The 26,797-nt window shown below is 42.8% G+C and overlaps 2 protein-coding genes across 2 annotated transcripts in view; one reads left to right on the top strand and one right to left on the bottom strand.

Annotated features, from left to right (window-relative positions):
* The window catches only part of eIF5B (eukaryotic translation initiation factor 5B), a 51,645-nt gene extending 47,644 nt beyond the window's left edge, over positions 1–4,001 (bottom strand). The window contains exons 1-4 of the mRNA XM_065446955.1: positions 3,649–4,001; positions 2,922–2,988; positions 1,098–2,177; positions 37–216 (exon numbers count right to left, since the gene is read on the bottom strand). Coding sequence (XP_065303027.1) covers positions 37–216; positions 1,098–2,177; positions 2,922–2,988; positions 3,649–3,689 — 1,368 coding nt within the window. The 5' untranslated portion in view covers positions 3,690–4,001. The remainder of the gene's footprint in view (positions 1–36; positions 217–1,097; positions 2,178–2,921; positions 2,989–3,648) is intronic.
* Positions 4,002–4,343: 342 nt separating this feature from the next.
* On the top strand, positions 4,344–24,920 carry Usp12-46 (Ubiquitin-specific protease 12/46). The gene is made up of 7 exons (XM_065446956.1): positions 4,344–4,490; positions 5,549–5,629; positions 8,950–9,489; positions 16,201–16,361; positions 18,886–19,018; positions 20,716–20,859; positions 24,411–24,920. The coding sequence occupies exons 1-7, from the start codon at positions 4,488–4,490 to the stop codon at positions 24,510–24,512; spliced, it is 1,164 nt and encodes a 387-aa protein (XP_065303028.1). The 5' UTR covers positions 4,344–4,487; the 3' UTR covers positions 24,513–24,920.
* The last annotated feature ends 1,877 nt before the right edge of the window (positions 24,921–26,797 follow it).

The following is a 26,797-nucleotide window of genomic DNA, read 5'->3' on the forward strand; positions in this document are numbered from 1 at the left end:
ACGTGATCATAACCAGACGACACAGAGCAAGCTCACCTCTTCGCCTTCCTGACCAGCAGCAGCAGCAGCAGCGAGAGACTCTTTCGTGGGCGGCGGTTTCTTGCCTTCAATTTCCAATGTGAGCTCTTCCAGCATCTTCTCAAGCTCGTCGTCATCCTGGTTCTTCTTTTTCTTCTTCTCCTTCTTTTTTTTCTCTTTCTTTTCCTCTTTCACAACCTGGCAATAGTGAAAAATAGGAGAACAGTGTAAACAATGGGGTGTGCACCAGTGCTAGCAATTGACAAGATGTCAGTGGTACTCTTTGAATGCCAACATTAAAGCATTGGCCACAACATATCTCTATTCAATACATGCGTCCCTCGTTCGCCTCTTATAAAACCCGAAGTCCATATGCGTGCCAAAAAGCAGATTTATTTTCCCACCTCTCCAATACAAGGTACTGTGACAGCAAGGTTGCACTTGTAATGCTACAAATCGTCTTATACCCTTTTACATGTTACATAATTTTTAGTCAATCATAAGAAGCCAACAGATGATGCAATGAACAGGAAAGCGATGGGGAGATTATTTTTATAAACTCTAACTATGAATATACTGTATTTACACGAGTATAATGCGACTACGAAAATAATGCGAGGGGAAGTTTACACCCTTAAAAAAAAAAAATTGGCATTACGATTATAACGCGAGCTTGAGAGTTTTAAGGGCAGCCATAGTCGAGGGGGCAAAAAAAGAAGACGTTCTCAAAATTATTATTTAGGTATTAACTAGTGTAATATAGTGTAAATATGGTGCATGTTACACTTAGATGTGTAATCAAATTAGCTTTTTTAATTAAAGAAAAGGAACTTTCCTCTACAGGGAGCCAAACCCGGGACCTCAGCATGACAGCTGCAATGCTGTGTCCTTCCTTCCCCTTTTATTTTCCTTTATCACAAATTAAGCCACTATACACATTGGAGAGAACCCTTTATAAAAAGGGTTCTCTCCAATGCCTTCCTTCACTTCATATGGTCGATATGTATCATACCAACTGAATAGCAAATTTAGTTAAAATGCAAGGAATTAATTCCCCAATATATTTCACATATCCTCACCTTCTCCTCTTGCTCTTCAACATCTTCCTTCGCACTGTCCACAGCCTCCACATCGTCGTCATCATCAACATCGAGGAGCGCAAAACCACCCATCTTTTTCTTGGGAGCCTTGGGCACATCTTCATCGTCGGAGTCCTTCTGTTTCTTGTTTTTCTTCTTCTTCGACAAGGCAGGAGCAGTAGGCATCTCATCATCTTCATCACCACTCTCATTGAGCAGGCCTCTACCCTTCTTTTGCTTTCTTTTTGAGAATAGTGGCTTGTCTTCCTCCTCATCCTCACTTTCATCTCCTGCTTTTGTTTTCCCCTTCTTCCCTTTGACGACCGGCTGTCTAGCCTCTTCTTCCTCGTCACTTTCATCGCCTGCTGCCGTCTTTTTCTCCTTCTTGCCCTTGGCCAGCTTGACATCATCCTCATCATCACTCTCGTCTCCTGCTTTCTTTCCTTTCTTTGCCTTCGCAGCAGGCTTTGGATCTTCATTTTCGTCACTATCGTCCCCCTTTTTCCTGCCTTTCTTGCCTTTGGTCGGCTTGAACTCCTCCTCATCGTCGTCATCGCTGTCGTCGCCTCCTTTCTTCCTTCCTTTCTTTCCTTTTGCTGTTTTGGCAGGCTCGTCCTCGTCCTCACTGTTGTCTCCCTTCTTCCCTTTCTTTCCCTTAGCTGGCTTAGCTATCTCCTCATCCTCGTCGCTCTCGTCTCCACCTTTCTTTCTGCCCTTCTTCCCCTTTTGCACAGGCTTTGTGGGTTCCAATTCATCATCGCTGTCCTCTGCCACTTTCTTCTTGCCTTTCTTTGCCTTTCCAGCTGGCTTCACAACCTTCTCCTCCTCCTCGCTGTCATCAAAACGCTTTCCTTTTGCACCCTTCTTGGTCATGGCAGCAGCCGGTTTGGCATCATCATCGTCTCCGTCACTGTCGTTGTCGCCACGGCCCTTCTTGCCCTTTGCCTTTTTGCTTGCCAGACCTTTGGCAGGCTTGGCTGGCTCGTCACTGTCGCTGTCGTCTAGCTTGTTCGCACCTTTCTTAGACTTGCCTTTGCGGACAGGCATGTTGTCATTGAGGCCATCACCACTGGTGTCCACCTTTAAAATCAAGCACACAAGGCACTGTCAATCCAGTGAAACTAGAAAGAGAACTCTACAACATTTGGCAAAATGCCACATAACCCAGAAGGTACGAAGGCCTATTACATTCCTCACTCACAGATTTTGCTTTCACAACAAACATGGACAATGCTAGTGTATCATGAATTTAGGCTTGGCGGTACATATTAGCTGTTTTTGTCACCATTCAGATCTTGCTATTGTGATGGCTTGGACGAGTTCGTGTGCATGTGCCATTTCTTCTTTGTGTCTCGTCCATGTGTATGCTGTATGTAGAAAATCGCAGATGTTTACAACATTGTGTCAACAAAACTAAATGATCAGCAGCTCCCTAGCCCTTGACTTTACGTGTTGAGAAGCTTACCTGCCTTGTTTCGATAACAGAAATGATATCCTGTTATGAAAAAATTCAGTTTTTAACATGTTTGTGACAATGCTGCACAGCTTAAAAAAAAAAAAACATGTGACTTCAGCTATGTGCACATTAAAAAAAAGAAAATGGGTTTGTTTACATTTCCAAAGGTTTTAGCAGGCATCCCAGTGACAAATATTTGCTCAGCATCAGACACTGCAGGGACTATTTTCCCTTTCGGTGTGCGATATGAGCATAAAAGACACAGATGAACAGCACGCTTTGCGCTACAAGGTGGCCAATACAATTTTTTTTTTTTTCTCGAACAGAGGTACGCACAGGAGAGGACCACTCGGGAAAGTATTTGTCACCTTTTTCTTAGCGCCTCCTTTGTCAGTAATGGTGAGACTATCCATGTCTTGCACCAATGTGTCGTCACTGCAAGTAAAACATCGTGTGTGTAAATCGATGTTTAAATAATTTCACTGTCAATATTTTGCATTTAATGTTTGCAGCGTATCATCATTTTAGTCGATGTCAACGCGATAACGAGGAGTTTTTATCTGCTGCTTCCACTTTACGCCCAATTAACGGCAAAAACAATTACGCCGGAAATTAACAGCTGGATAATTACTGAACCGCCTACCAGCTGCCACGCTGCACCGAGTAAGACCCGACCTCTTTATGGGGCAGCTTTATTATAGCTTCCCTTGATTGAGCAACAGCAGATTGTTTTAATATCCGAGAAAGCAATTCCTTTAACAGTGGAACGAAAACACGCTAATGCGCATAAAAGCGTGCACAACTTGTCGTTGCCGGCGTTTGAAGGAAACATTACACTAGAGCACCGGCACACTGGAGCACCGTCATTGACCGTGAACCTGTCAATGCACTTTGTCATCTGAGAGCGCTTACACGCGCGAAGTGATAAGCTACACTGGTACTTGGAAGCTCCAAATTGCCTTTTCACGGTCAAACAACAGCGAAGGCTCTGCGGGCACACTTTATTAGTTAAAACGTTAGGCTTATTGTCGGCGACATACGCTTGATGCAATGTGCTACGTGCCGAAACATCGCATGCGTCCACTCGCTACTTACTCGTCCAGTTTGTCTTTCTTAGTCTTCCTATCTTTTCCCATGATTGTTTACCGCACTCCTGTTATATACAATACTATAGGTTTAGATTTAGCACCAACAAAACGGAGATTTCCGTGAACTCGCATGTACGGAGCCTTATGCACTAGGCCACGCTGCCGCGTTTAGAGACATCTACCGACTCAAGAAGACACATCGCCGCAGTGTAGCAGACGCGCAGTTAAATAAAGCGCCCACCAGAAAAGTTTTCATTCACTGTCATGTAAACCTCGTAATCTCCGTATTAGCAACCAGTAAATACAGAATAGATTTGCGTCTCAATCGTACATGGTATTGCTTGTTTTACTACGCAATTTACACGGTTGCGCGCAAAAGTTACACAAAACGGATGCGAAGGGGGTGCGTGCGCGTCTGCTGCGAAACATCTTCGACTGCGGGTGTTCATTTGATGCGCAATTTTAGCGCACATTGAATCGCAAAAGCACAACAGATTGAGAAGAGCGCAGTAGTGTACACTTTGAAGAAAGTTACCAAAAGTAATAATTAATTTGGAGTTAAATATAATAGAGAATAGGGTCATAGGCACGCGGTGGCTGCATACATGGTGCGGATTGTTATCTTATAAAATTATAATCAATGAACCACGTGAAAATATAGTTTATCAAAAATATTAGGTAACTATCAAGGCTTCAAATTGTTTGCATAAATTACTTAAGCAACTCTGACGGAAACCGCATGAACTACGAATGTACGGCTAGAAACGGCCGACTCCGGTAGCCAACAAAAATGGCGCTGTTGAAGGCAAGAAAGGCATTCAAGGTTTGACGCGTGAAAAATGAAAAATGGTGAGTATTTCGAGCTCATTTTTGATCCTGGACGATGCCTTCGTCGTCGCCGTTCAAGCTGTTATTGTAATTTTTTCGCCTTGTCATGATATAGCAGGGATCGCTGACCGAATGCTTGTAAATGTAATTCACAGATTTCACCATGGAATGCTACCTGAAACATACAATTTTCTTAATATTCAGGATGTCCACATTGTTGTCGCTTTGTAAATTACTTTAAAGTGATAGCGACCATTACGCACTCCTCTGTAACGCGATGCTAGTGACCCCTCTGAGTCGGCATCGGATCCGCCTATAGCGGACATTTAAGAACCTGGTTGCGTAAAGTCCGTGTTTTATACAAGCCCTGATAATGCGCTTAAAGCCATCGACATCTATGATAAGGGACTGTCGATCTTTAGCGCGGTTCCGCTGAGAGCGGCTACTTACGTGTGCGTCCACTTGGATGCGTTGAATGCGATAAATTTGCCAGATGACCGGCCTGGCGAACGTTCGCGAAATTCAAATGCGTCAACCTGTGCGACCGTAAGCTTCCCGTGTGACTCTTGCTTAATTGATTCTTGCCGTTTCGGCCGGATAACTTTTCCTTCACATTTCGAATACTACTGCGTTGACTTCTTCTTCCGCCGTGTAACCCGTAGACCTTTCAGTAGCGATTTGTACGAGCAGAAGCGATGGCCAGTCATCATTGCTTTTTCTTTTTTCTTCGTCTCCTCCTTCCTGCACGCAACTAATCACGACGGATCAGCGTGTAACAGACGTGGTTGTTTGCGCTTGCTTCACGTTCTACACATTTTGTGTGCTTTCGTTCTGCAGTTTTTACTGACCCGAATGCGCTTTCTTGTGCCGCCGATGTGTTTGAAACGATGTGGGCGTACTTCCATACACGTCGTTTGTGCAACTGCACGGAAACGCCGTTTGCTGTAATCGCTATATTGGGAAAGCGCGATTTCGCGATGCCGGCTAGCAGTACGAAAGTTCCTTTCACGCACATGAAATGGGACCGTTTATTGTATTTATTGCTCACTCCACATTTTTGTTTTCGTTTCTTTTTGTAGGGAGCAAATGGATCATTGTTGGAGAAGGAGATAGGTCACGATCAGTTTCCATCAAATGAACACTACTTTGGTCTTGTAAATGTAAGTATGTGGATTCATCAAACGTAGCATTACTGTATTAGATGTTCACTCAATACTTGTTCGTGAGAGTGTGTTTGGAGTTGCAAAGTTTCGAAGTTGTGCAAAAAACAAAAAAACAAAGTATGTGTGCTTGTCATGAAACAAATGTCTTTTCAGTCGTAAGCACTTGTACTCCTATATTTTGCCGTGCAATATAGTTTGTTATAATGAGGCAACATAAGCTAGAATAGCGCATGTCATCGGAAGTGCTCTGGGTGTGGTCATTGGTGCATGTGGATTGTCATGTAAAGCAACAAATGAAAATTGTAGAGTGGTGTAGCATTCAACCGTGTGGACTAGTGTAACAGGTGTATTATCAATTTTGAACAAAAGAAATTGAAGCAAATATTTTTCTTAACATTTTGCATGTGTATTATAGTGCTCAGCAGTTGAAACATGATACTTGGTCCCCATGGTGGCCTGTGCTTTTTGCTCCCCCGTTGGTTGCTGGCGACACTGAGCTGATGCATTGTGGTATACGATGAAAGCGAGGGCCTTTATGACACATTCTGACTGCATTTGGTCCCCCAGTGCGTACCTGTGGCTGAAAAAGCTCTGGTTGGCACGTGGGCTGCGTAACATGTTTCAATGGCTGAACACTGTACCGTCTGAACCTCTAACTTCAGCAAGTGAAAAAGCGCACTGTTTCCATGATGAAAGCAACAAACCTAGCCTAACCGTGTTGAGCTGTTGTCATAGTTGTATAGTACAGTGCATCAATGACTACAGAGAACACCTGGCTGGTAATAAAGCCAGTATAATTCAAACACTTCTGGTTTATCGAGAGAGAGGGAGAGGGGGAAACAAGAGATTGATTGGCCACATTAGGTGGACAGCTATTCATTAAAAAAGGTCTACATGTCTTCATACCACAATTCAGGTGTACCTAGTTGGAAGCCAAATACTGACTGATTACTATAAGAGTAGACCATATTGTACTTTGGCACGTTTTGTACATTTGACTAATATTTACACAAAAACATTCTATTTAACTCTCATGGGTGAAGGTTTCATATGTAGCACTGTGATCTAGCTATCCAACTTTTCCACATGATGTGGTCATGAATGCTCCTTGTAAAAATTTCAGATTCTTTAATGGAACGTTTTCGAAAGGACTCCAAGGGGGAATATTCTTCCCACCACCTGAATTGGTACATAGACAAACGAAAAATTATTTTCGTATTACTCTGGAAACTGTGTAACACGTCATATGCGTTTCTATGGCTTGGAAAGCAGGAAAAAAATGTTAACTTTCTATGACGCTGCCTGAAAAAGGGGTTTGCACCAATTGGCACAGCTCATCCCAGCCAAATGTACACTCGCATTCATTATGAGCCGTAACACTGTGCCCGCAGTCAAAGGTTCTTTAAAACTCCACAGCAGTGTCAGCATACGAAAAATTGGTTTAATAGATACTAGCAATTCGAATGGTGTTCTTCAACTTTTCGTGTGTCGATGCCGCTGGAAATGTTGGGGCCCGCCCCTTCGGGCACGGGCACCACATTGCAGCTTATATTGAATGCATCTGTACATGTCTGCTTCTCTTCTATCTTCTTGCTGCAGTGCATCAGCACAGCGTGCTAGGCTAAAAGCATTTTTGAATTATGCATGGCACATTTGAGAGCACCATGATCGCTGTGCACTAATTTGTAGTAACATGGGTATTTTCACACTTCACAGGCTTGCTTTAAGATGTGAAAAAATAATTGTATAATTGGTACGAATTTAAATGCTGCTGAATCGACCTTTTCCTAAAGTTCCTAACAGTTTCCTTATTGGAAGTTTGTCTGAAGAGAAGGGCATTACATGCATGACAGATCACAGTGGCCAGGTAGCTAATGAAAATGTTTGCCTATTAACTTTTTAATTATTCACTTGTGGATATGTGTTGCGCTTGCGAAATTGAAGCCAAGCAGTAGTGAAGCCATGTTGGCTTAGCATAAGTCCCAAAGCTATTGCCAGTTTCGAGGTATCGATCCCCAAAATCTTCTACAGGTACATTGGGATTCCACTTAAGAATGTCTGCACCTGCTTTTGGTGAACTGGTAACTGTAATGTCATTGTACTTGGTAGCACAATTAAATTATACATATCTTGAAAGTAGTGTTTGTCTAAGAATTTCTGCAGAGCAGACATGACGTTGCTCTGCATTAATTTCGTGATTGCAGCATGGGCCCTAAAGTGAACACTGAAAAAGTTAATTAGTGAAACTTTTTAATTACTTACCTGGACATTGCGATTTCTCATGCAGGCAATTTCTGCCTCTTCTAGAAATCCACCTGAAATGGCGGAACAGCTCTGTGATGAGCTTTCTTTAAAAAATATGAGCTAAACAAAGAGAGAAAGAAACATGTTGTATATGCATTATTGGTATTCCTCAGAACCATCTTTAGCAAGCCAGATTGAGCCTGCTGCAGGAGAAATTTATTTTTGGGTGATTTACAGTTAATCCTGCTCTGTGCCTCATGTCCTGCCCAGGGCTGCTATAATAAAGTTAAGTTTTCATGGGACCTTGGGCAAAAAACGGAATAAAAAAAAAACACTAGAGAAAAAAGTATTGAAGCTTTGCACGAAACTGTGAATGCCTGTGGTGTGGGAGCCAGGCAAATGCAACAGCTCTGAATGCAACAGCTGGGAACATGTGTTCGAACAGGGTTCTCCTATACAATAACTTTTCACTTGGCTCTATTCCCTGTTTAGTGTCCGCCACTTCTAACTGGATGGTGATGTTAAGATAAAATGGGGGGGGGGTACTTTTTAAACCACAAAGTTTAAAAGTAAATTGAATTTAGTTGAAATTGCTGCATTATTTCAGCCCAGCTTAGTGGTACTTGATTGATGTTTATTCCTGGAGCACCACTGCAGCCTCTTCATGCGAAATCGAATTGCGGAGTGTCCCAAAACCACACAATGGGTTGCAAAGGATGCCATATAGAGGGAGCTCTGCATAATTTTGTCCACCCGAGGTTCCTTAATAGGCACCTAGATCTGTGTAGACCAGTTCTTTTGCATTCCACCCCCATCAGAATGCAGCCGTGGCGGCAGGGAAATGTACCCACAACATTCATGCTTAGCTGCAGAATGCCACTGAGCCCCTACAGTGGGCGCCTTTTTGTGTGTTATCACGTGTATTCTGTCATATTTTCATTTCTGTCTGTACACTACTTCCGTAGCAATGATATGTCTCGTCGCTGACCTTGAAAACATGAAAGTGGTATTTTAAATGCTACCCTTGTGCTAATTGCACTCTTTGCATCTTACTTCTCCCCTCAAACATACAGTTTGGCAATACCTGCTACTGCAACTCGGTGCTCCAAGCGCTCTACTTCTGCAAGCCGTTTCGGGAGAAAGTGCTGGAGTACAAGGCTCGTAACAAGCGCACGAAGGAGACGCTGCTCACGTGCCTGGCTGACCTGTTCCACAGCATCGCCAACCAGAAGAAGAAGACGGGCACCATTGCTCCCAAGAAGTTCATAGCGCGGCTGCGCAAGGAGAACGAGCTCTTCGACAACTACATGCAGCAGGATGCGCACGAGTTCCTCAACTACCTGCTGAACACCATCGCCGACATCCTGCAGGCCGAGAAGCAGCAACTGCAGCAGAACTCTCAGGCCAACGCCAAGGGCAACAAGTGCACCAGCAGCGGAGACGCGGCGCATCCTGCGGCGGGTGCCCCCATAGCGTCAGCTGGTGCCACGGCGCAGGGCATGCAGAACCAGGTTGGGGGCGCTGCCCAGCCCCCTAAGCCCGAGCCCACGTGGGTGCACGACATTTTTCAGGGAACCCTCACCAATGAGACACGGTGCCTCAACTGTGAGACGGTGAGTCTGCTGTCTTTCTTGACTGGTAGCGGGCCAGTGCTGTCAGTGCCTTCACAGAGGGAGGGGCAATGTGGGAATGCTAGCATGGTGAGTGGCATCGGAGCCAGTTGTGAAAGAAGAGGACCATGAATGCACGAGCAGTGGCACGAGCATGTTCGTGCATTTGTGCCGAGGGACACCGATGCTCAACCCAAGAAAGGGCACCCAAGAGCTGCACTCTAGAAGTCTTGAAGGTGTTGAAAGAGTGCTGCAAGATTGCAAAAAACGCACACACACAAAAAAGAAAAGAAAAATGTGATGGCTTTTTCACTGCTCTCTTGTGGCAATGAAAGGCATCATATGCTAGAGTAGGGTGCTTGCTTCGAACAAGTTTCGTTTAAGCTCCTGAAGCAGGCCATATTGGCATCTGCAAAGTCACTGTGATCTAAAAACAGTGTGTTGCTTTTTAGTCTCTGCTGTTCCTACTTTGCCACTGCTTGTGTGCTGCATCTAAGTGTAAATCATCATTAAAGGGAACCTGAAACGATTTTGACAATTTTGTACATACGTACTGAGTCGTTAGGGTAGGTCCCTCTGATACTGAAGGGACGCATTTAAATGCTCCGCATAAGGTGTGTAATCTATTATGAGTTTTTTAATGTGTGCATCGCTGCCCATCACTGCAGTTTCACTCCCCCGAGTTTTCTGCCAATTGACGTTGTTAGCCCAATTGATGTCGCTTGGGTGAACTGTCCCACTGGCTACCCAGGTCGCGTCATCGATAATTTTTGCAACATTATGGTGAAAGAATGTTGGTCGTAATAGTTGGAATGTTGGTTAATTTGTTTCTATAAAGAATGCAACAGAGAGAATACACAAAGACAATTTATTACTGCACTCAAGCACTTCCGACAAACAGCAAGTGTCATCTGCTTGTGTTACAACATTCTCCGTGTTGACGTGAGCTGCGTGGTCATTGTTGGTTTGGAGCTTTCTTTTTATGAGAACCATGGATCACCCTTGTTACATTGTGGGCTGCAAATCTAGCATTCAGTGACATGTCAAGCTGCGACATTGTGTCGCTCTGCAAGGCAGCATGCAAATGGAGGGGCTGCAGCACATCGGGCTGTCGGTATCCGATCAACGCCGGCATCTATGCATTTGCCGCCATCACTTCACACTGGAGGATTACTACCACAGTAGAGAGCTTTAGCCTGTCTAGCATACAGGTAAACTAGGGTAAACGCAAGCAGGAGTTTGCCACGTAAGCAAAGGCGCAAACATAAATGGCCTGCACGGTACAGCCATTTGGTGGCACAGAGCTCAGCCAGACAAAAACAGAGCTAATATGGCACTAAACAAGTGTATTCTACTTTGCTGCTGATGTAAATTTTCAGCAGGATCGTAACCGTAAACACATTGTATTTTATGTTTAAAATATTTTACACTTGGCTACTGCAATATTAGCCCTGTGTTTGACTGGTTAAGCTCTGCGCTATCACATGGCTGCACAATGCAGGCCGCTAAAGCCGCTTGTGTTTATGCTAAAGCCCATTCATCACAGCGGCAGTGGTATGGAGGGGCTTTAGTTTATTCCTCTGCCCATCCACCATAACACTCAGCTCGCCTGGGGTTACCAGAACACCAGACACATTCAGCACTGCAACAGAACGCTCGCGTTGTACACTGCTTGGATAGCTCTCAGGGGGGATTGACGTCCAACCGATTAGCGGAGAGGTCAGGGAGGCTTCGCATGCTGGCTCCAAGATAACTGGAAGTAGACGCCACAATGCCACATCATGACACAGAGCCAGTGAAGGCGGAGCTTAGCTCTGATCACTCGGTGAACAAGTTGAGGAGAAAAGGCGTGTCTAGAGAGGAGGGTGACTTGTAATCATCTGTAGCTCTCGTAATGTGAGAAGCTTCACTTAAATTGTGGCCCTAATGTTTTACTGTAGCTCCACCCTATGTGTTTTCAAAATTTGCCCAAACCACTTCAGGGCCCCTTTAATAAAGCCTGTATGTACATGTCTGACAAAAGGTGTGTGCTGAGGGCAAATTTTAAATGAACGCTGTGCTAGCCTCCAGCCTCTTACTCTGTACAAGAGCACATACTGGCAGGTATGCAGCCTTCATTTTTCTTCTTACCATCACAGCTTTATCTCTTAAAATATTCATGTATTTGTGATAGTTGTAAACTGCATTTGCACATTATTTTACCCATCATGAAGTTCTACTGCAGTAAGCTGTTATGGGTTCCTTTGCTATTTCTCAAAGGATAGTCCACAAGAAACTATGAGATAAAAGCCCATAAAAAGCTAGTTACTGCATGTTCTTTTTCAACTGTGCTTGAGTCTCGTTGGGGTCCTTATTGTTGTCTTAGACAGGCCAGCTAAAAGTGTTTTATGTGGCATTTATAGATCTTGAATAACCCTCCAGAAGTCCCCCTCCTTTCTTTATTATATATGTATAAATATATTTTTTCTGCACTTCACAAACTGAGTGTCATAAGACATTTCCTTTGTGCAGTATGTCTGACAACTGAAGCAGCCTAACTTCGTTTTGAGCAGGTCAGAGAGTTGTGTGGGCTGTTCAATCATCACTTAGCATACCACACTTTCGGGCACATCAAAGAATCATGGCATGGTAAATGAAACAAATAATAATAAATAAACAGGAACCACATCTGAATGATTGTCAAAGGAAAGCAGTATCTTGCCGGTAGATCTTCTGAAATATGCTACTGGGATACTTATTGGTTAGGTTTATTAATAGGAATTCGGGTGCTGCAATATATGGACATCATATTGCACTTGGCAGGTAGTTTCAGCCTTACCGTGCGACGAGATGAGATACATGCTGTTGCATTCATTTTCTTTTCACCTACAGTTATGTACCGCCTAATAAGCTGTGACCAGCACCCTGGGAAGTGTTGCCTGTGCTGTGAAGGGCTTTTTTTTTAATATTGCATTCACATACTAGTGCTCCAGCATAGCTATGAATTATGTTCGATTCAGGAACACTTCGAGAGGTGTACGCGGAATAACATTTCCGAGTTCTCTTTTATGTCCAGTAGTGGGCTTATCTGCAAATTATGGAATTGCTTATCCGAAATGTGGAATGTGGCATAAAATGTGTTTCATGGCAAAAAATCTGAATTTCTTGCACTTCAGTGAAGAAAAGCATCAAGTTAGTTGAGAGTGTTTTGCTGGTTGGTTGAACACTGTCAGAAAAGATAAAGGCTAGAGTTTCTTGTTTTGAACTTCATAGTCAAATGGACTACGCAGGATACGATGTTTTGTCGTGGATTCTTCCGTATTTTTGCAAATGTAGGCCTTTTTTTGTGCAACAGAACTCTTCAGAGGTTACCATGTTGAGTCTGCTTAATTTTGAATGCAGTGTTTACCATTTATAAGCTATCTACTAGGGCCAATTGGATGCTCTCGACAGCTGAAACATTCCATGAGGGTGGTGCGGCGACATTTTCCATTTTTGTGCCCTTTCTTGCTTTCCACTTGAGATAAGGCTGACTACTGACACTTCTTGAAGTGTGTAACATGCTGATCAATATTTGCCCTTAATGTCCTTCAAAATGCCACATTCTCATCACTGCAAAACTAAGTCAGGGTGTCTACCGACCGGGAAAACCGGGAATTCTCAGGGATTTTGAGTAGTCTGGAAAAACTCAGGGAATTTGTACGTCTATCAGGGAAAATTAGCGGTAATTTTGTTGAAAGGGTCGAAAGTCGCGGTAATGTTGGCTCGAGTAACAGACAGGAATCGTAATGAATCGTATTTGATGCCCTGTCGAAGGCTGGAGGAGTTTCCAGTGTACAGTCAACGACCGACTTTCGGGATGCCCAATAATTCGGACGGCTTTGCGGCACCACCACATACCCCATAGAGTCAATCTATCTGAACGTTTGAAATTTCGGACGCGAGAACCCTTCGCCGTCTGATTTTCCGGACTTTTTGCCGTGACCGCAGGTCCGAAACGACATTAATCAAAGCCATCACCGCTGCTGTTTTGATTACTTCGCCACCTCGAACCGGCGCTCTCACACACAGATCTGCTGGCAGCCGTAGCCACCACTGCGGCAACACTAGGCCTAGCTGCTTCAACGTTCGCTATTAGCTCCTTGCCGTTGGGGACAGTGTTTCTCATTGAAAGAATTCGCTGCTGTCAGCAATGGTACTGACTGCACCTTTGTGGTCCTCGCGATTAGCTTAGAAGTTTGGAAAGCACGGTGCGTTGCATAAAGCCGGTTCTTGAAAGTCAGCTTCGCCTCTTTACAGAAATGTTACTTGGTGAAGCATACAAAAATGTATTGCAGTGAAGCATAAGAGTGGGAAGGGGCTATTGCCACAGGACACAGTATGTATTCCTTAATTATACACAAGTGCATCCGGCATCTCCTGTTGCAGTACGAGCACCGATATGCCTAATACGTGTACCGACAGGCCTTCAGAGCGTTTTCGCAAGTGCCTGTGGCGGTTTGAGCCCCTTAAGGGCAGTAAATGTCATGCATTTATTTTTTCCATCTGGCTGATTTTTCTGACGTTTTCGCGACCCCTACAGAGTTCGAAAAATCGGACTTGGACTGTGCAACTGACCAAGAAGATACTTCAAATGGTCCGTGGGGTGAATGAGTGGCGGAAGGAGGACAAGAACAGAAAGAATCTACATATTGATGAATGAACAGAAAAGGAAGCGTGTTGCCGCCATTTTGCAGGAGGTTGAGCTAAAAAAAAAAAGTGCTGGCTGATGCCGAGATGCAGGTGTCCCTCATCCAAACCAAAATAAACTCTAAAGCAGTGAAACACAACACCGAGGCATCGTATGCGGGCTGAGAGTATGTCAGTACAGTTGAGGTTGGCTTATGAGCTGTTGAGAGAGAATCTCAATTGTGACAAAGTTCGCACCTCATACCACTGAGCTTGCTATCAGTTGTTAGAAAGAGGTCATATTCAAAAATATTTGCTTCTGTATGCATCTCCTTTTTATTTGTATTTGAGGATGTCTGATTCGATTTGCAACTTTTTTCGAAGACATTTTATTTGCTGTGTATTTTACTAACCCCTCCTTTCTATCCTCTTTTTGAATAACATAAACACTACTCATTAGTATTCAAACTGAATTAAGTTGTTTTTTTTTAAATTTTTTCATATGCTCAGAGAGTGACAGCATCGTGCGACATGGTTTCAGCCCGTCTTGACATAAAATATAGCTCTGCGTTACTCAGGGAATTTTGCAAAGGCACTCGGGGAAAACCTGGAAAACTCGGGGAATTTGAAAATGTCAACTTGGTAGACACCCTGTAAGTAGAGGAAACAAGCAAACGTGTGATTTAAAAAAAAAAAAAGGAAAGTCAGATGAATTCATTACACACATAGTGTTAGCGATATGGAGTAAATGTGTAAAAATTTGCTTTTATCCAAAGACAAACAAGTAATTGCAATTGACAAAATAGCTTTGTATCTTCTCGCTGGTTGCATTTACACCCAGGTGTTCTGTGCATCACAACAGGGATGATTATAATGTGTTTGTTGTTGTGTGGGTCATAAATTGAAGACCCTGAACCACCTCAGCCAGTAGCATGCACTACAGTCCACTCTCATTACTACGGACCCTGATAATCCAACAGAAAATGTCTGTTTTATCCGGAGTGGTAATATCCAAAACGCCTCGCTTCCGAAACATTGGTCGCGATGCCTAACAACATTATTGCAAAGACTGAGTGATGATTGTTGAAAGTAATAAAGAGAGTGAGAGAAAAGGTGCAATTTCACCCAAGAGGCGAAGCATCGGTTGTGATAGCAAATTAGTAGACAGCTATGCGAAGCAAGGATAGTAGTTTTATCTCGCTTGATGACCGCGAAAAGTGGCTGTCAAAACGTTGGAGTGAAGAAGTGCAGCAGCAGCAGCAGCGAGTGAATTGACCTTCGTGTTGTCTCTCGCTTCAGCGCGAACTAAACGTTGAAAGCACAGCGCATACGAAGCTACTGGCACTGCATGCACTTTGTCCACATCGCAAGTCGCTTTGAAAATATGGTGCAAACGCGGGCAAGCACTTTATCCACATCGCAGATTGTTTTCAAGATACGGCAGCTGTGCCATAAGTAGCAGCCGCCGGAGTGGAACCCCCCTCTCCCTTGCCTCCCCTGGTGCCTCGCGCGCGAAAGAAGACAGTGTGTTTCCACCCCGCCTTTCTCTCTCTTGTGCGCGATAATAGAGAGCTATAGCTCAGCAAACCAGTGGACCAGCGTAGATGCCAGTTTGCATGTGTGATACAGCATGTGCAGTGGCATCTAGGCTGGCCCGCTGAGCCATAACTCCCTATTGAGCTGCGATCATCAGCTGACCCTCGCAAGTCAGTTGTCAGCCCTTGTCAAAAAGGCAAAAAATATGTTTTATGTGCTCGAATTTGAATTTCGTCTGCTGTAGCTGATAGTCCGTTATAGCACGGTCCGTTAAGAGCCAACTACGTTGCATTAATAAAATAGGTAGAACATACTAAGGCTGAAATATGGTCTGATATGTATGAAAGTCTGTTATACACAGGTCCATTGTAACGTGCATATTCTGTATGATGTTACTATCCTATTGGTGTCTGCAGAATAGAACCAAGTGCTACACATTATTCAATAACTTATGATAATTTGCAGTTGGGGTATTTCTTATTCTATACAATTTCATTTACTCTGTGCACTGCGTTTGTTCTTGTTTTTCAGGTGAGCAGCAAGGATGAGGATTTCCTGGACCTCTCTGTGGACGTGAGCCAAAACACATCCATAACCCATTGCCTAAGAGGATTTAGCAACACCGAAACGCTCTGCAGCGAACACAAGTACTACTGCGAAAATTGCTGCAGTAAGCAAGAGGCGCAAAAAAGGCAAGTGCTGTGATTATTCTGTGGCAGTCACGCTTTGAAACTAAACTCTATGCTGTGCTTTTTTATCTTAAATCTGAAGCAGTAAATTGCGAAGACTGGTAATTTTTTTGTTTTTTCAGCTAGCCAAGTTTTCTAAGCAAATCCCTTCTTCAGGCTAAATCAGCCCTGACTTGGCTTTGAGACAGTGATTGTAATATTCTTATTGCATCCATGTTACCTGGCAAATAACTTTTGTAGCCCCGTGAAGGAATCAATGAGTGATTTATCATTTTGCTTTTGAATTGAGAAAACCCAACTCATAAACTTCAACAGTCTCTGTGCGAGTTTGTTGCAGTTTCGTCTATTCACAGTGAACTTAACGTAGATTAGCTTTTAGACTTTGAGTGAATGGCAGCTCACATCATTGGTAACCTATGTCACGAGAAACCATACCAGATGTCTTTTATTTAACCATAAAAAAATTTTAAGCAGTGCCTGTGGCAGGTAACAAAATTCTAGTCATGAGCTGCATTACTCGAAGAGTTATACATCACTTGCCCAAGAAATCAAAATGCATAAGCGACTAATTAACAAGTATTCTTTGATTAACTTCTTAATTGATTACATTATGGCACATATTGCAATTTACGAATTACAGTCGGTGAGTTCTCAAGGCATATCTACTTGGAATAAATTTTCACAATGACACCAGCTTTGAGATAATCATACCACAATTTTGTGGCAAAATACATGGGCTTTCCAGTTATTTTAATGCATAAAATGGCAGTTTATGAGCAAAGTAAGTGGACCAATAGGGAATTTTTACTGCCTGTTTCGCATTACATATCTCAAAGCCCATCTGATCTTTAGAATTCCAAGTGGGAAACTGATATGTAGCATGTGTCATCACACGCTTTTGTCACCAGCCAGTAGTGTGCAGGCTATTGACAGAAAGCAAAGGTTAGTCAGCTGCTGCTGGCAACAACCAACTGTCCTCTGCTTTTTGATGGGGGAGTTTGGTCATGGTCAGAAGTTATTTCCTAATAATACATTTTATCGATTACTTTATTGGGACTTAATATTTGGCTTTAGTGTCCATTTAACAAAGATAGAAATAGTAGTTTATTTTGCAGTAAGGTTACTTATTTAGGTGAGTTGGTATGGGTTCACGGTAAAATGAGGGTGACATGAAAAAATAGAAGCAGAGAAGGTTAGACCACAAGCAGTTGCGGCGTCTATTTGTTCCCCCTCATTTTACCATAGTGCAGTATAATATAGGTGATATGATCACGCCTGATACAGAATGAGAGATGGTACGAATATTTGAATAGTACTGGCCCAAGTCCATTAGCTTACAATGTGCTAAATGTATACTATTGCAAACCGCTTTTCACACCACGATGAATGATACGAATGGTCAAGAGTGGTCGTGCCAATGTGACGGTTGCATTCCTGTTGCCAGGGCGGCCTACGTCAGTCCAACTTATCAGCCATGTTCAAATGCCTTGCCACTTTATCAGGAGTCAGCAATCACACACCGGTAATCTCGGTGGTATTCGCTTCCATGGTAGCTTCATCTCTCTCTCTCTATTCCATGTCTTCCATCATCTATGGCTCCCGATGACAATCAGAAACTTTCATGCCTTTGCACCCATTAGATCGCATGACACGAAGTGCTTTGCTGCCGCAAAGTAAGCAGATTCCTTTATCTTGCACAAATCGTGTACTTATTACCATCAGGCAGCAGCTAGCATGTAGCATCAAAATAAACTTGAGATAACCCAGCAGATCTTGAAATGTCAGCCTCAGAACACGCAGAGTGCACTGCCCGCTGCTGCTAAAATGTGTGTGAAGCAGCTGTGCCAGTAATTAAAATTTGCATCACTTAATAGGAGTGCGCCCTGTGTGCCATGTGACTGCAGTAGCGAATTGTGACGCTGGTTTTCCCTGTATGGCACTAGCTTTTATTGTTTTTATTTCTGCACGGAGGAATACACTCCTGCAACTATCTGAATCTCCAATCTCTCGAGTTTATGATGATACCAAGATGGGGGGGGTTGCATCACTGGAAAGCTGTACTTACGCATCCATGAGTGTGTTAGCACTTCTTGATGCTCGCTTTTCTTCCAGATTTTGAAAACACACTGAAGTGCAATTTTCGTAAATTATGCTGCAAATTTCATCTGAATATTTCACCATGAGATGAAGAACGGTCTTAGGAATGTGTGGAAAAAAATTCTAAAATCGGGGATTCTAAAGTCGACCATTTCATTGCCACGTCCCCCCTTAGTTTCCCGGTTTCTTAATGTTTTTGGGTAATACAAAATTTCTTTGCCATCATGAGATATTCATATTATCGAGACTCTACGATAGTTTATTTGGCTGAAAGCTATGTGAAGTTAAGTTAAGGCATATTGAGTTGCAAAGTAAGTTGTTAATTTGTAGTCGCTTAGGCAAGCAGAATCATGTTTCAGTGGTGTGTAAAATTTGCAGTCGCTCGTGTGAGAATCTGTTATGTTATATTTGTCTTTTCTCTTCCTTCCAGGATGAGGGTAAAGAAGCTGCCCATGATACTTGCATTACACTTGAAGCGTTTCAAGTACACGGAGCAGCAAAATAGGCACACCAAACTGTCTTACAGGGTGGTCTTCCCCCTTGAACTAAGGTTATTCAATACGGTGAGTGCGCTCTCATTAATTTTTCAATTTTGTGACATTTTATAAACCGTGAATGGCAAGAATTTCTCTGGTGCATAATTTCATTAGATGCACAGTGTGTTCCTGAAGATGTGGATCCGTTTTGTCGCTCTTTTTGCTGAAGCCTGAATGGTAAATTTGTAATCTTGAAATGAATATTGCTGCATGAAACCACAAGTTAGATTCGGTTTAACAATACTTCTGGAATAACTTCCAAAATGGTTTTAAAGTTGGGCTACTTGGCATAGAAACACATTTAGGTGGAACCCCCCCACCCCTATCACCATGTGGTACTTTAAACTTGAGAACAGTCTTTGTATCCAGAAGTCGCCCCTTTTTAATGCGTAAACGGGACAAAAACATGGGTTATAATAATTCCTAAATGAAATTTTCAGCCACTGGGGTACTTAGGTAACTCGAATTCTGCTTCTAAAGTCACAGGCTCGATTAATAGCCTCCGTGAGTGCATTTCGATGGTAGCATAATAGAAAAAATGCTTGTGCATTGTGCTTTAGGCATATCGTAAAAGTACTCCAGATGTTCAAAACTAATCTGGAGACCTCCAGTGCAGCGTCCCTCTCGACCTCTGTGGTACTTTGTGACATTAGACCCCAACAAGCAAACAGAATAAATTTTTTCAGTTAATCAAATTACTGAGCAAATAAGTGGGATTTCGAACACTTCGTCTGACTTCAGTGAAGTCTACAGTGTCTCACGACCTGACTGCTGCTTTAGTCCATGCAAAGTTAGGTTATATTGATGCATTCTCAAACAGGCATCTCAAACTGGAAAGTGGGTCTGCTTGGAAAAATCTTAGTTTCAGGAATACAAGTTCTCTCTCTCTCTCTTTCTTTTTGCATTGCATGACTAGAAATGCCTAAATACTGTTTCACTGACAGAATCGCTATACCTGGAGCCTTTGAGAAACTAAAATAAGAACAAAGCATTTCCGCGCTTAATTTAAGTTTTTATGATTATGCGAGTGCTCATGGGACAAGTGGAAGGGGGGTGGGCAAGAGGGAGGCATCTGTGTTTGGGAACCCACATCTCCACAGCTGCAAACTTGTCTGTCTTTCGTAGGCAAAGTGTAATTACAGTAAAGGGCAAAAGAAATAACGATTTCAGATCACATTGATAACTGTAGAGGTGAGACATGAAGAAGACCTTTTGAATCTTTCAGTTGCAAGAAATCAATATATTTAGCACTATTGCATGCATAAAGAGATTCAACTAAGAAAGTGCTTTCTACAAGTACTTCTTGTTAACATGTTTCTATAAAATACTGAAAATGCAGCTGCAGTTAGAAGAGCTGTAGAAAATGAATAATCAGGAGTGTTTCTTAGACTTCAAAGTTTGCTGATATGAGTGTAGCAAAGTTGGAATCATGTTGCCTGTGGCAGTGATGTGTGAGAAATGGTTCACTTGTGTATTTCTTCGTGTTTTCGATATTTCTCAAGGTTCAACTGCGAATTTGTTTACTTTCAGTGTGTAGGTGCTAGAAGGGCCCAATTTGTGTGCTCATTTCATGCAGGACATTGCCATAGATCTTTTGCTTGAAAACGCAGTCTTTGAGCAAATCTGCTTATTTAAAAACATTTTCTTCAAGAATGCATATTGATGCTGTTCACGTGTACATGTTGTGCAATTCCTTTGCTGACTACACCCTCGTGCTTCTCTAGTCGGATGATGCCTACAACCCTGACCGGATGTACGATCTGGTGGCGGTAGTCATCCACTGTGGAAGTGGTCCCAACAGGGGACACTACATCTCCATAGTGAAAAGCCATGGCCTTTGGCTCCTTTTCGATGATGACATTGTTGATGTAAGTGCTCCTGTTATTAAGATTGCTCTCCTTACGAATGGGAGGGGAAGGGGATTTAATTTTTCTTACAGCGACAGCTGTTATGGCACACCATAACTCCTGTGGTTTTTTTTCATGTCTGCCGATATGACCAGTGTCTTTTGTTGGGATCCCAAAGTAGAGTGCTTTGCCAGTTTTATGAAAAAAAAAGTCGCACTGCCCTGCTAGGATTTGAACTCTGGTCCAACAGGCTCTCAGTCAAACATTCTACCTCTCAGTTACTCTGCCAATGCCGCAGCAAAGAATACTGCACCTGGTCAATACTGTGCCTGCCCCTTTGAGTGCTCATTAAAATGATTGTCTGATGTTGCGTTCTGCAGCTTATCGTTAAAGAATACCATATTTACTCGAATCTAAGCCGACCCCTGAATGTCCGAAGCCAGAAAAAAAAAAAAGCTTACTTCGACTATAGGCCGAACAAGAAAGTGAGGACAGCGTTCACTAAGTGAAAACATCATTTATTTAATATGAACATGCCGAACTCACTCTACGCCATCATCGCTGCTAGCCTCGTATGCTTGAGGATGCATGCAAGCTCGTGTCCCTGTGCCCACTCATGCGCAGATAGTGCGGCAAGGCTTGTACGCGTCGAAATGTGGCGCGACCTTGGTGAACAGCTCCTCCCTGTTATCGCGCGCTTATCTTCCTTATCGCTGTCATCTCTTTGTTGTGGCACACGGAAAAAAATGTCTCCTGTTACCCGCTCCAATGAGGGACGTTTTTCTCATCGATGCTGAAGTCCCGCAGGCTTGAACGTCGGGCTAGCACACCTTTTTGTTTGAAAGCGGCAGGCACTATAGTAGTTATGATAATGCCTCGCCCCACGCCAATACGACTCAGCTCAATATGATGACGTCACTCATGTACTTCAGTTGGCTACTGGCATGGCTAGTAGCGGCTGCAATACGGATTTTTCTAGATGGCACTAGCTATGCCCCATATTTATCATTTTCCATGTCAAACTGGTGCGCTTCTTAAAATCCTCGAATCTAAGCCAACCCTAGATTTTTTCATATGTTTATTTGAAAAAAGTGAAAAACAAAACAAACTGTCGGCCTAGATTTGAATAAGTACGGTATTAACGAAGCCAGTGGCTAGAAGCGAAAGGCAGGATAGGACAGATGAGAAAGTAAAGGTCATGTCTCCTTGCATCTTAACCATCAAGGGCCACCACCTACGCAAATGGAGATGTCTGAAAACTGGAGGTATCACTGATTAATGTTTCTTCTTGAAAGGTGACTGCTCGCGCACATATTTTTTTACTCCATCCGATACCGCAACTAAACAGCACAAGATTCACTTTGCATAGCAGTGTGTCAGCTATTGCATCGTGGGTTCACATTGGCTAGACTGCAACAAATTTAAAGAAAGGTCTCCTGCTGCAGCTGTGATTTGGGGATATTTTGCATCATCATGGTGAAGAGAGTCATTCAGCTTGATAGCCATCTTAATAACTTCCACAAATATGCAATTCTTAGTATATTATGTTGCAGTTGACAATCCATAGTGATACAGAATGTGTAGACCATTCTAAATTAGGTCAGAGGAGGGCTACTACTATATTGAAAATGCTGGGTTGTTGATGTGGGCAGCTTTTCATTGTTGCATGCATTATTCACTGGCTCATGCTATGTAAGGGTGGTACAGTGAGAAAGCATCCGTGCTAGCTGCAGATGATGGAATCAGCAAAGAGCTCTACTTAGGAGGGTTTGTGTACTAAATATATGAATGCATATGACGATTTCTGTATTCTGTAGATAGTGCCACTTTCTAATCTCCAGTAGTATCACAATCTGTGTCCAGTCTGTGTTCAGATTAGTTGTTAATGAATGAGGAACATCAGAAAGTAACAATGTTTATTACTGCAGATTCAGTGACGTATAGATGGCAATGACATATAAGCATTATTTTATACATATAATCCGAATATAAGGCGAGTTGTTTTCACAGAATTGTTAGTCTTGAAGTCACCCTCACCTTATATACAAGACTGATGGTTCAGTTACTATTTCAGTAGGGTGGCAGCAGTGCCGCATTTCTGGCAGCCTAGATTTTATACAGCAGTGCACATTGCAACAACTAATAAACCTTGGCAGGTGAGGCAGTAACATATTTTTGTCATTTTTGTCCGTGTAACCCGCACCGAGAATTCGAAAAATGTAATAGTAAAGGCGGGGTGCATGTTAATGTGAATTTCACCTTGAAATGCGACTTCATATCAGCTTGGAGTCCGCTGCCCTTAAGTCACATTGTGATTTGATATTTATTGTAAGCACATACAGTCAACCTTCGTTAATTCGACCCGAACGGTAATGACAGAATTGGTCGAATTAAACATGATGCAGACAAAGAATGTCAAAACACAGCTGATTCATTAGGGAGTATTTGCCCCATTCTAACATGCCCCTGAATCAAACGTGCGTCCGCTTTCTATGTATACAAAGTAGAAAACTAACATAGATATAACATTAAAGCACCTAAACAAAGTAGAACTCTAATGCGCCCCTGAATATTTAGCAAGAACAATGCGCAAATGTCTAATATGCATTGCACAATGGTGGCCGATATTTTTAAGGTCAGCTTTGCCACAATACAGCGGTGTTATGCGGCAAAGCATATGAGTGCTGCGAACGCAGTTTTTAGAGCAATCTCCTAGGGGAACAAAAAGGCACATGTTAGGATTGAGTAACTACTTTAATCAGACATTGTGAGCTACCATTAGTTCTTGAAAATCAGCCTTGAGCATGCAGAAACTGGGCGTTTATGACCGGAGATGAGGTGCGTTCAGCGTATTTGCTGTTTTCTATGCTCCGTCTAGACAGACACTGCCGGCAAAAGGGTCACTATTGGGGTCACCATAGGGGTCAGGCACGTGAACACTAATTGATCAAGTTTGCATTATCTGGCGAAGGCAAATTTTAGGATCTAAATAACGAAAGTTTGTGCCCATAGAAATGCATGGGTGCCAGCTGGGCCCTTTGGTTAGGATCGAATTAACTGAAAGACTGAGTTAACTGGAGTCAAATTAACAAAAATTTACTTTATTCATTACTGGCCGATATCAATGAGAAACTGAAATTTAGATGTACTTCCTCATGTATAATATTTCATTATATGTGTTTATGTTGAAGTTCGACCTCTGATCAAGAAGTAAGACCTGTTGTAAGTAGCAACTAGAAATTGAATTTGCTGGAGCTCTTTCAGTATGATTGAAATTTGTGAAAGAAGAGCATAAGGTACTTATAACTTACAATTGAGTATGAAACAACTATGTATTTGGAATTCATATGCACATTCAGAGCAGCACATTAGTAAATATCCTAGTACCTCATACTAGGGCACTACTGAATATCCACTAGGCGTACTAGGATATCAAGTGATTCAGTACAAGTGAATGTCCCAATATACTACATAAGTGAGGATGCAAGCAATATATTGATGTAAGTGGCGCAGTTATACAGAATGCACGAAAAATGCTGCACGCTTAAGTGTGTTCCGTCTCATTGTCGCAGAAAATCGACGCGACGGCAATTGAGGACTTCTACGGCCTCACGTCGGACACGCCAAAGACATCGGAGTCGGGCTACATCCTCTTTTACCAGTCAAGGGAGTGAGTCTTCACCGGCTTGGAGCGACAGGAACAGAGGGGTGTGAGGTTCCCCAGCGTGCACACTGTGTCCCTTGCCAGAGTAGCGTCAAATTTCGCCCTCTCTCACCCTGGCCGCCACTGACCAACGTGTGCAATAGAGGCAGGTCCGGGAGCAGAGGCGGCGGCCATCTTTCTTGTCACCGTGTCACACGAGGAAGCATTGAACTCTGGACAGATATCTGCACAACGGCACAGCGGCGCAAGACTCGTTGCATTTTGTAAAGGAAAGGTCGGTGAAGCGGTCTGATGCTGAGGCGCAAAGAGGAAAATGCGGCATCTCAGCCATAGCAGGGCTGGTAGAGTTTATTGCGGCTGTAGAGGAAATTTTGTCAGAACAAACTGTGTGTAAATAATAAAGTTTTTTTTTTTTTTACAGCCGCATCACAGACAGAAAAGAGGCTATCAACAGCAAGGCAGACTCCTGGTTCACTCTGCAGATGTCTTTCTTGGCGTGCAAGGGCAGACAACATACAGTGTTCAAGCAGATGATCCAGAATTTGTATGAGTGGCAGAGAGTCCCCAAGTCGCCCAGATCAGAGCTGTAGAGCTTGGGGTTAATGCCGAGAGTCCCGAGTGCTGGAGCTGCCTTGTTGTTGTGTAGTGGTTTGTAGAGATATAGTATTCTAGGTTTCCAGGGGATACAGGGGCTGTGTACAGATTAATTTATGGTCAGTAGGATTTTATCAAGATAATAAGCAGTTCTAGCTTTGGGGGCTTTCGGGAACAACTGGAAGAGTATCACCTTCTTTGGTGAATAGGCAATATGAAGTACTATGAGAGTATTCAAAAACCAAGGCTTCTTCTTTTGTTGTTGTTGTTATTGTTGTCATTCTGAGTTTTTGATGTCAGTTCTGAAAAGTTTCATAAATGATGTGACACAGAATTTAAAAAAGAAGAAAAGAGAAATATCTTAGCACTTATGCATTTAGGTAAACATTTCTTGATTATGGCTTTCATTTTGTTAGTGGAGATGTTAAACTACAAATAGATGTCAAAGTTAGTCAAGAAATGAGCGAATCAAAAGTGCCCATCAAAACAAAATTGTACAAAATACACCAGGCATAGTGTGCGGTGAGAATGTGTTTCTGTTTGTAGCATTATGCAACACATGTAAAAAGTGTAAGAAGAGTAAGAGCCTCATTGACAGTGTATAATATTGTACAGTTGCATTGCCTCTTATTAAAGCTTTGGATGCAGTTCTGTGTGTTGACATCATTTAGTACTTGGACACAGTGCAGCCCCATAGAAGGCAGCAAGAGAATAAGCAAGCAGCTAGAGAGACTCATTCAGAAATGTTTAGACGTCAGCAAACGAGCAGCACTATAGCAAATGTGAACCTTAGTTGAACAGAACAAGAATTTTTGTAACAAATGTGGCTGAGGACTTGTTAAAGAAAGTCAATGAATGGTCCTGGATATCATTCTAATAGGCTAGCGTGTGTAGGAAAATATTGTACCCGCGAACATCTCTACGTGCAGGCCAAGACTATGTATATGCAGGGTGTCCCACATAACTTGAGCCAAGAATTTAAATATGGAAGGCGCGTCAGAAGCGAATTCAACTGAACGCGTACTGTTCGCTATAGCGTATAGTAACTCTGACTATTTCTTGTTTTCCCCATAACTCGCTAATTAATTAGGTTTAATTACCCAACATTTTAATTAATGAAATATTAAAATCGGTGTAGGGGTTATCTCAGAAAAACGTTTTTGCATTTTACATGTATTTAAATTGGCTGTGTCGGAGTTGGGCCCGAGCTAAAGCTTCCTCTTAATTGGAATGCGAAGGTGATGATTGGATGTGGTCGCAGAACTTAAGTGATGCAAAAGGGTCCGTATCCAACAGCTCCTCCTCGCCCCGGAAGTTCGGAATGGCCGGTGAACTTAATTCGCTGGCCTCGAGGAATGCTGATGGAACATGTAGGGTATGGCGACGAGCCTCGTGTGACGAATTTCTGGATCCCGGGCCCTGAAGAATGTACGTAAAACAAACGAAACAGCATAGTGCTGCACCACGTGCCAAGTGCAGGCTCTTCACCCCTGACTCGCCACGCTATGACTATGTCAAAATCAACCCTGGGTTATTTTTCTTTTCCAAATTTTGATAAAGCAGTTCCAACCATATCTTTCTAAACAGCTTCCCATATCTCCCTGAATGCCGACAAGGCCAGAGTGATATTTTCGTTGCACAAGAAACGGGAGAAGTTAAACAATTAATGAAAACAACTTTTATAACTATACACAAAGTTTT

This window comes from Dermacentor albipictus, chromosome 3 (genome assembly GCF_038994185.2).
Source record: "Dermacentor albipictus isolate Rhodes 1998 colony chromosome 3, USDA_Dalb.pri_finalv2, whole genome shotgun sequence".
NCBI classification, from domain to species: domain Eukaryota; kingdom Metazoa; phylum Arthropoda; class Arachnida; order Ixodida; family Ixodidae; genus Dermacentor; species Dermacentor albipictus.